A 12040-nucleotide genomic window follows, 5' to 3' on the forward strand; every position below is an offset into this window, starting at 1 on the left:
GCACTATTCCCCCCCGCTGACACCAGCGATGGGGCACTATTCCTCACAATGACACCAATGATGTGGCACTATTCCTTCTGCTGACACCAATCATGAGGCATTATTTCTCTTATACGCAAAATAAGGTATTGTTTACTCCCACTGATGGCAGAACATTTTTTACTCCTACTGGCCACAGTCTGGCCCCTCTAAAGTCTGAAGGACAGTAAGCTGACCCTCTGTTTGGAAAGTTTGGAGACTACTGGTGTATTATGAGGACCTACCTAACCCGTCCAATCCAGCTGTACCCAACCAATTAGACACCCTTTCCCTACATACTTGTTGGTAGATAGGAGCCACTCTGCACATGATTTTATTGTTACATTCTCTTTGCTCTTTCAGCACAGGGCCAATTAGCACTGTCCAGACAGAGGGTCGGGAGTCCTGCAGCACCATAGGACAGTCAGAGGAGAATGAAAACTCTCCCTACAAGTTTAACCGGTGCTCGGCCAGAGACTTATAGAAGTCACAAGACTGGGCACTTGATCACCGGATTTCCCCAATCGTATGTACTTCACCTCAGGTGGGTATACTCCACCTTTCCAACACTCATGGGACCGGTCTTTATCCCCCCCCCACTCCTCCCTTACCTCCTTCTGTCCCCCCTTTCCCCTCCTCCCCTCCTTCCCTCTCCCCCTCCTTCCCCTTTTTTCCTCCCCCCTTCATGCCCCTCCCCCCTCCTGGCTCCCCAGCTGTCATCCGAAGGTCACTACCTTCCACTGTCCGCCTCGCCACGTATCCCTATTTCGAATTACTCATAACTGGGGCTCGCATGTATATGGTGTGTGCCCTCTGTCCCCCGACACAGCAAGTTCCCCACCGGGGGTGTCGGAGTTCAGGAGGCCTCACCACAACCCGTCTCCTGCTCCCGTACCCCAGTTCTCCACGGCTGCACGGATACTTTCAATTATATGACCCTACGATGACGATAAACCTCATGTTAGAGTCTCTATGGTGCCTTACCCTTCCCTAACGTTTCCAGTTACATTGTCTCATACCGTTCTGTTTACTGCATAAGTTTGATATGTTTGTTATAACGCATGTTTGTACACATTACGGTCTTTACGCCTGTTTCGATTACTATGCACTTTGCTTAATTTCAATAAAATGTTTTGGGGAAAAAAAAAAAAAAAGTCACAAGACTGCTATGTACTGCTGATGTGAAAAGGTATTTAGCAGTTTATATTTACTAAAATAATTGCATTTCCATGTTCTGTGTACTGTAGGAGACCAGATATAGTGACTGCAGGGTCCTGGGTTTAGTAACACTTTAATACGTTTCAGATAGACTTTGTAAAGCGACAAGCAAGCTTTTTATCTAATGCCTCGTACACACGCAACGATTGTTGGCCGTGAATTTTCGGCCAACGTCCGATCGGCCGATTGTCGGCTATAAAATTTTTGTTGGCCGTCAACAGAACGGCCGATTTTCCGTCAGTCAGTACAGATTTCGGCAGACAAAAATCAGATGAGCAAGACTGGGCATGCTCAGAGAGGAAAAAACACACGGAAAGTAAACCAGCACATGACATCACTTCTGAAGTTGGTTTTTGTTGGCTGAGAAAATGTGTGTGCAGTCTAGAGCACATTCCAACCAACACAACAACACTGGACAAAAGACGGCCGATCGGTCGGCCAACAATCGTTGCGTGTGTACGAGGCATTAGACTACTCTGCTACTCTGTCTATAGGGTGATAATGCTGCTGTCACTGCAGAATGAACAGAGGCAGGTGCATAACTACAGGGGTTGCAATTGCAATCGGGCCCCATGCTCCAAGGGGGCCTGTGTGGCTCCCCTGTACACCTGGATAGGAGGGGCGGCGGGGGAAGCATGTAGAGAAACCACTATCCTCCTCTTTCCTCCTGTAGCTGCAGGAGGAAAATGGAGGAGATTGGTTCCTCTGTATGCTGCCCCCGCCATTCCTCCTACCCAGTTCACTTGTGTTCTGCTGTCTCTGGGCCCCTGTGTGCTCCCCTGGCCTCCCCCCCCACCCCACCCCACTGTGCTCCCTCCCCTCTCCTGCTGGCTGCTGCAGGGGATGTGTCACAATAGAGACCCAGTGACACTGTAAAAAATAAAATAAAATGATAAAAAAATAATACAATTTAAAAAACCAAAAAATAAAAACTACTGACACCAGTGGGTGAACTTCCAGGATTGCAAAGGTCACACTTGCGACCGGTCCCTGGCATTCCACCACCGTGGTGAGGCCCCAAGATGGCAGGAAGGGGGCCCACTGCAGAACTTTTGAAAGGGTCCCACTGCGGGGACCATAATAAAGGGCCTCGCAATAAGAGTAAAGGGCCCCAGGATCAGTGGGAAGAGCCCCGGGCTTGAAGGGAAGGGCCCCGGCCAGGGGTCCGGGGGGGCCCTTCATGGTTTCTTGCACTCGGGCCCTGAAGGTTCTAGTTACGCCTCTGAACAGAAAACTTCTGTGTTAATGCTACTGAAAAGACTGCATTATTATGCTGAATGCCGTTTTTGCATTTGCTTCTATTTTTGCCATTTTTCTACTTTTTTGTTCTGCTTTAGGTAAAGCTCTTATTTTGTATGGGAAAAGCACAGGTTCACTTTAGGTGTCACTTCTCAGTACAGACGTGTTCTAATTACTGACATACCCGGAATTACATTAACATGCTGCTGGAATGAACATACATTTCTTTTTTTTTTTTTTCTTCCATACATTTCTGATACCTTGTTAAGTGAACATTGACAGATTCTGGGACATGGGCCAGGCGCTAATTTAAAACTTTCCATGCAAACTTGTCCTTATATATTGATTTACATTTGGACGTGCTGGTCATCAGTTACTTGTGCACCCGGGACAGTGACCATAGATGCCAACTGACCTGGATTTTCTGGGACACTCTGACATCTTGGCCCTCAGTCCAACCCATGCCGTGTCCTGGGCCATGTCCTGGAATCACAGCCTCAACCCTATTTGGGTTACTGAACATGCGCAGTAACTCAAAAAGATATTCATTGTGAGTGGATGGTCCTTGCATATTTAGAGGCAGGATCTGGGTGGGATCAACCCAAAGGGTGGGTGTGATGGGCAGTTCCCCCAAATTTAGAAGAGGGGTCTGGTTTGGATCATCCAGAAAGAAGGTGTGATTCGGGCTCACCCATGGGGAAAGTGGGCTGATGAAATGTGGATTATGGGCAGGGATATGGACACCATAGTGTTGGTAAGTACGCATACTGTGTGTTTTCTTCCTCACAGGCAGCAGACAGTAATGGAAGATTATTCTTATTTTAATCTTTTGAAATGTGCATAAGATTTAACAGATCATCAGTTAGTCCACAGTTATCTTTTTTATGCTTTTATGACTAAAATGCCAACAAAACTAAGTGTAAAAAACACTCACTGTACCCACAATCTACCATTCCACATTTTTACAGCTTTTACTGTAAAGAGGCCTTCTGTATGTTATACCCAAAGTTCTCCATAATCCTTATAAATTTTAATTGCCTTTCTCCACAACATTTCCAGCTCTGCAAAACTCATTTTATGTAAACTGGTACCATAAACTAAACTGTATAGTTAAAGGAAAAGTAGGAGCAAAGCTTTTTTGGCCCTACTTTTCCTATGGATCAAAGGAGTGTGTTCTGCGGTCCTGTTACTGGTTTTCAGGCTCTGGAAAGATCCAGACATCACAGTCAGGATACATCCAGATTCCTGGATCAGCAGCTGAGTGCCTAGGCCAGCTGCTCCAGTGAGCGCTGGAGGGACAGAGTAGAGAGCCGGTAACTAATGACACTTCCACTGCAGGTACCAGGTCGGCTCCACTCGGCCCTGCTTGGCTCTGTTTGGTTTTCCACTGCATGGTATCGCATGGTACGGTGTTGGAATGGTTCGGTACGGTTTGCTTTTCCACCATAGTAAGTAGGTGGGATAACAACGATTCTCTGACCAATCAGTGGCTAGTAGTGACAAACAGTCAAGGCTGCATGCAAAGGATTGTGGGATATGGTATCGGTAAGGACCTCTTGGAACCACAACTGAGGTGGTACTGTTTAAGCGAGCCGTACCGTTCGGTTCCATGTAGTGGAAAAGCGCCGCCGTACCGTACCGGACTGTTCCAACACCGTACCATGCAGTGGAAAAGCGCAAAAGCGAGCCGAACCGTTCGGTTCCATGCAGTGGAAAAGTGCCATAACAGTCCTTGGCTCTCTGCTCACTGAAGACTGAGTGATCAGCAGTCTTTGATCGATCAGTTCTCAGTCTTGGAAGTAGTGGGGGACAGATGCAGCATCAGGCCAAAGCTACATCCACCTAGGTGAGTATAATTATTATTTTTTTTTTAAGAACCCCATACCTTTCTTTTAAGATGAGGTCTCACTAATGTTTTATGTTAGAGCAAGATTATGTTTCTCTCTCTCTTATATGCCTCTTTTGAAGCCCAAAAAAACCCCAGGGGGTGTGCTCTTGGTGGCATGGGCTCTGACCAGAGCCCAAAGATAAGAGCCACCTAGTGGACAAGCTGATTTTCTAAAGGGGAGAGCATTGGAGAGAAGGTGAATATTGCAGAGGGGAATTTATTTTTTTATTATTATATTAAATACTTTATAAAGTTGAGAGATTATTTTTATGTAACCCCTGCACCCCTGTATACCTTAACAAAAAAAGTTTTTCATTTATCTTGTATTTTTTTTTTGGGGGGGGGGCAATATTTTCTCTCTATACTAATGGCCAATGGGATAAAAGCCAGTGTAACAAGTAAAACTGTGAAGATGGTCTCCCAAGGGGATTTAATAATTGACTGCGGTGGGCCCCCTCCCCCGTGCTCATCTGGAGAAGCTGCCATCCATCTATGATCTCTTTGTTAAAAGACAAGTCAATAGCTGATAATTAGCTTCTTCTGGCTGACCCAGAGAGCAGTGAAAACTCTTACCTCCCATGAGAAATAGCAGCCCTGCCACATATTGCATTAGGTCATGCTGCTTACAACAGCCCAGCACCCCTATCAGCCACCCAAACAGGATGATAGACACCGCCATTCCGATGAAGCCAGCTGTCATCCGCCGCAGGTCTGAGGGGAGGGAGAGAAAAGACACAGAGTTAACGGCATGTACATTGTCATTGCATTATCAGTCACAGGGAAACTGCAGACTCAGCTGTTCTGCATTAAAGAAAATTGTATATTTTCAGCTAGAAGAGTTATTACTGTGAGGTTTAATAGATGCAACCTTTACATTTGCTGTTCCATATTTTGTAGGAGGACTGGGTGTAGGGTGATTTTTTTTCCTCCTAGGCCCGTACAATTAATATCCAGTATGTTAGGCTGGTGTCCATAAATGGAGATACTACGCAAATTAGACCCCCAATCAGAGCCACAGTCACATGCTGGGTGTTCTATAACTACTTAGTGCTGGGACAAGATCTTCTGGCAACCAAATCATGGATATCAAAGTACGACCCACCCACCTATGATGGACGGAGATTGCACACCAGCACAAACAGTGGCCAAGACCAGGGCCATATTACCGAATGGGCACGCTGGGCAGTTGCCCGGGGGCCCCACCTGCCCAGTGACCCCTCCCCAGCCAAGCATTTGTCCTGATTTCCGTGTGCATCCCGTGGCCGAACTTAGCAGGTGGCAAGCACCTGTCGGCCCTGCGCTGCTGTCAGGCCACTTTGTCCATGGAGGGGGAGGCCACAACTGCAGGAATGCCTGTCCGCCTCCACGGGAACAGGCACACACAGGACATTTGAATCAGACTCCCATCCGTGTGTGTGTACACCAGACCCAGCTGCCGAACTTGGAAGCTGTCAATACCCTGGCACTGCTGTACCAATAAATATCGCCTTATCGATAATGTGCATTTTTATTCTTGTGGGTGATTGTGTAGGCAGGGCCCCAGTGCACTGCATTGCCCGGGGGCCTATAATGCTCTTAAGATGGCACTGGCCAAGACGGTGCGAGGTGCAGCAGTGACAGCGGGCTGTCCACCCATCGACCTGACAGCTCAGTCCAGCAGATAACATTGGGAGAAAGCAGCTCACCTTCTCTAATCAATAGAGCTCTACTGCTACTGACAGCGGTTTACTGTGCTCCGTTTACCAGGAGTACATAGAGCTCAAGATACAGAGCTGGCGGCTGTCACACTGACAGCAGAGCTCCTCTGGTTACACCGGGAGAATCATGCTCTTCCAGTGTAATCTGCAGGACTAGGCTGCCAGTTTGACACCTTGGCTCTGCACAGTGCTGGAGATAGCTGGAGCAATGTGAAGGAAGAAGAGGTTCCCATCCCAGCTATCCTCTACCAAGGACTACACCCATAGGTGTGCGCAGGCTTTTGCATTTGGGTGTGCACCCCAAAGCTGAAACACATTTGTGTGTGTGTGGATGTGTATACTGTATATACTTACAGGGTCAGCAGAGCAATGGACGGTGTCAGTAAGACGGAGATTGGTGTCAGTAGGGCAGTGGACGGTGTCAGCAGTTTATATTTTTATTATTGTGTGTTTTTACAGTTTTTTACAATTTGATTTTTTTTTAAGAACCCAGTTAGGGGGCTTTGGTGAAATATCAGGGGTCTACAGAGGGGGAATCTGTGCCACACTGGGTGATTAGGGTGTGCCCAGGCACACCTGGCACACCCTGTGCGCACGCCTATGACTACACCTAAGGCAGATTCCTATTCTCCCTGTTCAGACCTGTGATCAACCAACACTGACTTTTTTTATGAGCTCTGAGATGCAGACAGCTGCAAAGGAAATCAATGCTGGAAGATGTTCTCATTTATTAAATAAAGCTAAATGAGAAGGATAATTTTTAGTGATGGCATGGTGTTCGATTAAAGCCCAACTGTGGGCAAAAAAAGTTTCCCATGCAGTGGGGTTGTGAGTCAACTTCTCGTTTTTGCCTAGGAGACTGGAGAACAGAGATATACTTACGTAATCCTCCAATCCTCCTCGCACAAGAACAGTCCCTATGGCTCCTGCCCCCCCCCCCCCCCCAGTCTAGCGGTCTTGTGGTAGACTGTTTCTAACATCATCACTCTCATAGATCTGCTCTGGATGTGAGAACGTCAAAAACAGTCCACCACTGGATTGTGGGGGAGCGCCGTTCGCAGGTGGAGCGCAGGATCAGGTGAGTATAAGCTTTCTTCAATCCCCTCGACCAGTGGTCTCCAAACTGCGGCTCGGGGGCAGATGCAGCCCTTTTCTTGATTTTACCCAGCCCTTGGGGTGCTGTTATATTCACTGACAACAATGAAGGGCACAATTCCTCCCAATGACACCAACGATGGAGAACAGTCCCTCTTAACACCAACAATGGGGCCCAATGACACCAATGATGGGGCACAATTCCTCCCAATGACACCAATGATGGGGCACAGTCCCTCTTAACACCAACAATGGGGCCCAATGACACCAATGATGGGGCACAATTCCTCCAAATGACACCAACGATGGGGCACAGATCCTCTTAATACCAACAATGGGGCCCAATGACACCAATGATGGGGCACAATTCCTCCCAATGACTCCAACAAAGGGGCACAATGACCCACATAATGGGGCACAATTCCTCTCCTGGAGGACATTTTTTACTCCCGAGGGCCACATTATGGCCCCCTAAAGTCTGAAGGACAGTAAAAAGTTTTGAGACCCCTGCCCTAGACAAAAATGAGCAGTTGACCCATGCACTGTGGCACAGCCCCACTACATGGGAACACTTTTTTTTTGCCCAGAGTTGGGCTTTAAGTAAGTATTTTATATAGTGGAGTCCATTATATTTTCACAGAGAGCTATTTTGTTCAGCTCATAAAAGTACTTCTTCCTTTTACTGTATTTCATCTGCTTAAATCCTGCTTTTTTAAAGCATACAGTATATATCATGGATATAAAAAGTCTACACACCCCTGTACCTTTTAACAATGAGATCCCTCTGATGCTCTGGAAGCTCTCTGTGGACCATGGCTTTTGCTGTAGGATGTCACTAAGAAAATGTCAGGAAAGACCTACTAGAACAGCTGAACTTTATTTGGGGTAAATCAGAGGCACTCTAAATGATGGCAGGTGTGTACTGACTCCTATATAACATGAGTTTGAATGTGATTGCTTAATTATGATCCACAGTTATGAGGGTGTGCACACTTATACAATCATATTATTTTAGTTTTTTAGTTTTACTTACCTCTACCTAAAAGATTTCAGTTTGTTGTACAGTTTATAGGTTACATTAAAAGGTGGAAAAAGTTCTGAAATTATTTATCTTTGTCTCATTTTTTTACATCACAGAAACCTGACATTTTAACAGGGGCGTGTAGACTTTTTATATCCACTGTATGTAAAAGGGTGTGTTAGAATAAACATACATTAAGACTGCATACACCTTATACCATGGTCACCACTGCAGTACCCTGACACACACTGTGTTGTGCAGTTTCTTTAAGGGCCATACACACTTAAGGCCCGTACACACGTGCAGATTGTCGGCCGAAAAGATTCGGCCGACGACCGATCGGCCGATTTTCTGCTTGTTAGTATGATGCTTCGACAGCCGACAGCGCACTTTCGGCCGAAAAGAATCTGTCGTGCAAGCATTAAAATTTTTGTATGCCGACACCAGAGCGGCCGATTGTTCGCCAGTCAATACAGAATTCGGCCGACAGACAGCAGATTTGCAAGACTGGGCATGCTCAGAAAAGAAAAAATACAGGGAAAGTTAACCATCACATGACATCACTTCTGCAGTCGGCTGTAGTCGGCGGACATAATTTGTGTGCAGTCTTTTGCAGTTTTCAACAGACACGACAGCCCGGGGACAAAAGACAGCCGATCGTTCGGCCGACGATCTGCACGTGTTTACGGGGCATAAGATTTTCTGAAGACTTTTTCCTTCAGATTTACCTTTTCTATGTAGTGCAAGGGCCTGCCAGATTGCATACAAATTGAAAGTGTTTAGGTTTGACCTCATATTATATGGTTTTGGTAAATCTAAAGGAAAAAGTATTCAGAAAATCTTATAGTGTGTATGGCCCATTAGTGTCCTTCTCTTTTTTTTTTTTTTGTTTCAATGTTTTTTTATTGAAATTTTTATAATTAACATGAAAAATACAAGAATATAACAAACTTTAGCATATCCCCCCCCCCCCCCCGCAATCATCCTTCAAGTATGAAAGGAAGTAATCAGCAGAAAACATTTGTGGTCTGCTAGTTCCTAGTACGTATTTAGTGTCCTTCTCTTATGGAAGAACCGGTTGGCTGTGTTTGCCTCCCTGACCAAAAGTTCCCAGCCCCCCCGGGCTACTGAACAGATGGATATGTAAATTCTCCCTCTAATGGCTTTTTTATAGAAGACAACACCATTAACTTGTTGCTGCAAATTAACAAAAAAAAAAAAAAAATCTATAGGTAATTAGACCCTACATGGTTTTTAATCACCCTGGTCAGACCGATAGGCTGGCAGAGAAAGAGGAACAGTACAACACAATCCCTGTGCTCTGCTACTAAACAGGAGCATAATCTGCATATGAAACAGCCTGCAAATTACAACTAGGTTTACATTTTTAAAAACATCAACACACTGATCAGATTTGTATACCAAGGTGATTGTGTTCACATGTAAATACAGAACCTGGGGGCATTTATAAGGCCCCTTTCACACAGGCGGACCGTTCAGATCCGCCTGTCCGTTTTTTTGGCGGATCTGAACGGTCCCCCCATGCATCCCTATGGGGCATCGGATGTCAGCGGAGACATGTCCGCTGACATCCGATCCGTCAAATCTGGACGGATGGAAACCCTATTTTCCATCCGTCCAGCGGATCGGATCGGATGAGAACGGACCGACGGTCCATTCCCATCCGATTCCCCCATAGAGCTGTATGGGAAACTGACAGCTTTGTCTCCACACACAGCACGGAGAACAGCTGTCATCCTCCTGCTCAGCGGGGGATCGGCGGATCAATCCCCCGCTGAGATAAACGGAGTCCGTCTGACGGACAGATAGTGTGAAAGAGCCCTTAAGGGTCAGTCCACACACAAATGACAGTTTAGTTACAGATGGGGTAGTAGGCTCAATCAGTCCTTGGCATCACTGATAGCATAGATCCCAACTGTCCCTGATTTCGAGGGACTGTCCTCGACTTGGAACAAAGTCCCTCTGTCCCTCTTTGCTCCTCATTTGTCCCTCCTTTTGGTCTGATCTATATGGTCATATATAAAATGCACTATTTATCTTTCAAAAAGTGTTTCCCAGTGCTAAACCTTCCATCCAATTTCTAAATTGCTGAATTTGTACATTTCAAAATCCAATATAAAGGAATAGTAGTGGTACTAAAAAAAAAAAAAAGCACCTGTGGGTTTAACTAATCATTTGTTTTGTAGAATTCTCCTTTAAGGGGGCGTGGTAGGGGGTGTGTCCTATGCATACTTATGGCTCGTTTCCACTGAGCTTTCTGGTACGGTACGGTTCGGTACGGTACGCTATTTATGCCGTTTCCATTATGAATGGTACCCGAATTCCGAACCGTACCACTTTTTTTGTACCCTTTCGTTGGGGTACCAAGCACATTAGTACCGTACCAACTGGGTGGAGCTACACTCTGCAGAACTTTGATTGGTTGACAGAGAATTCTCTATCACAGCTTTCCTGCTACACCACGCCTATCATGAAAGGGTACTATTGGCAGTGGAAACGCAATGTGTACCGAACCGTACCGTACCACTCAGTGGAAACGAGGCAATAGTTTTGCTAATAGGTGTCCCTCGTTCCCATCTCAAAAAGTCGGGAGGTATGCTGATAGTTCAGAGATGAGGTCTCCCGGACAAAATTAGACTCTGTTTCTGGAACACCTTTGTGTCCCTGCTCCTGGTTCATGCGTCAACATATAATGAATAATTCAGCAGGTGGGTGTGCAGGCCTGGGAACTCAGAGCAGAGATCTCAACACAGTTCCAAAGAGATATAGGAAACTGACAAATGGTTAACCTCTCCAGCATCTACCAGCAACCTAATTATCAGTTTTGGGTGGACTTCTCCTTTAAAGGCATATTCCACCTTTCATACCATGTTTCACTATACATCTATATTTAAGATGCAACATGAAACACGGTTATATACCCTCAAACCGCCCCCCTTACTTATTCACAGTTAGGTCCATATACATTTGGACATAGGCACAATTTTAGTTTTTTCATGTATTTACCAAAACATATTCAAGCTATAGTTATATAATGGATATGGGCTGAAAGTGCACACTCTCAGGTTTAATTTGAGGGTATGTACATACAAATCCCAAAGGGGAAGGGTTTAAGGGCTTAAGAATAGCCACTCCCCCTTTTTCAAGGGACCAAAAGTAATTGGACAATTGAATCAAATGCGGTTTCATAGCCAGGTGTGGGCTACTCCTTCGTTATTTCTTCATCAATTAAGCAGGTAAAAGGTCTGGAGTTGATTTTAAGACCCCTTTCACACGGGCTTTCCGATCAGGTCCGACTGTCAGTTTTTCAGGCGGACCCGATTGGACGCTCCATTCACCCCTATGGAGCAGCGGATGTCAGCGGTGACATGTCCCTGCTATACGATCTGATCCTGTCTCTGAAATCCAGACAGATGGTAACCCTATTTTCCATCCATCTGGAGGATCGGGATCAGATAAAAACAGTTGAAAATGTAGAGGCGGTCCAGTTTGAGTCGATCTCCCATACAGGAGGGCGAGGCTCTGACAGGTCCATCTCAGCAAAGTGAGCAGAGACAGACCTGTCATCCACCCTGCTCAGCGGGGATCAGCGGATCTCTTCCCTGCTGAGCAAAGCAGAGACCGCCGGGTGGAAAGCCTGTGTGAAAGAGGCCTTAGTGTGGTATTTGCATTTGGAATCTATTGCTGTGAACCTCCATCATGCGTTCAAAGGAGCTGTCCATGCAAGTGAAACAGGCCATTGTAAGGCTTCAAAAACTAAACAAATCCATCAGAGAGAGCAGCAACATTAGGAGTCGCCAAATCAACAGTTTGGTACATTCTGAGGAAAGAACAACGCCATGG

The 12040-nt window shown here is 46.0% G+C and overlaps 1 protein-coding gene across 1 annotated transcript in view; it reads right to left on the reverse strand.

Annotated features, from left to right (window-relative positions):
* LOC309565028 (transmembrane protein 178B) overlaps window positions 1–12040 on the reverse strand; it is a 115202-nt gene that overhangs the window by 15350 nt on the left and 87812 nt on the right. Inside the window, exon 3 of the mRNA XM_082269763.1 lies at window positions 4937–5074. Within this exon, the coding sequence (XP_082125889.1) occupies window positions 4937–5074 (138 nt within the window). The remainder of the gene's footprint in view (window positions 1–4936; window positions 5075–12040) is intronic.

This window comes from Pelophylax lessonae (assembly GCF_965119305.1).
Source record: "Pelophylax lessonae genome assembly, chromosome: 10".
Classification (NCBI taxonomy): Eukaryota; Metazoa; Chordata; class Amphibia; order Anura; family Ranidae; genus Pelophylax; species Pelophylax lessonae.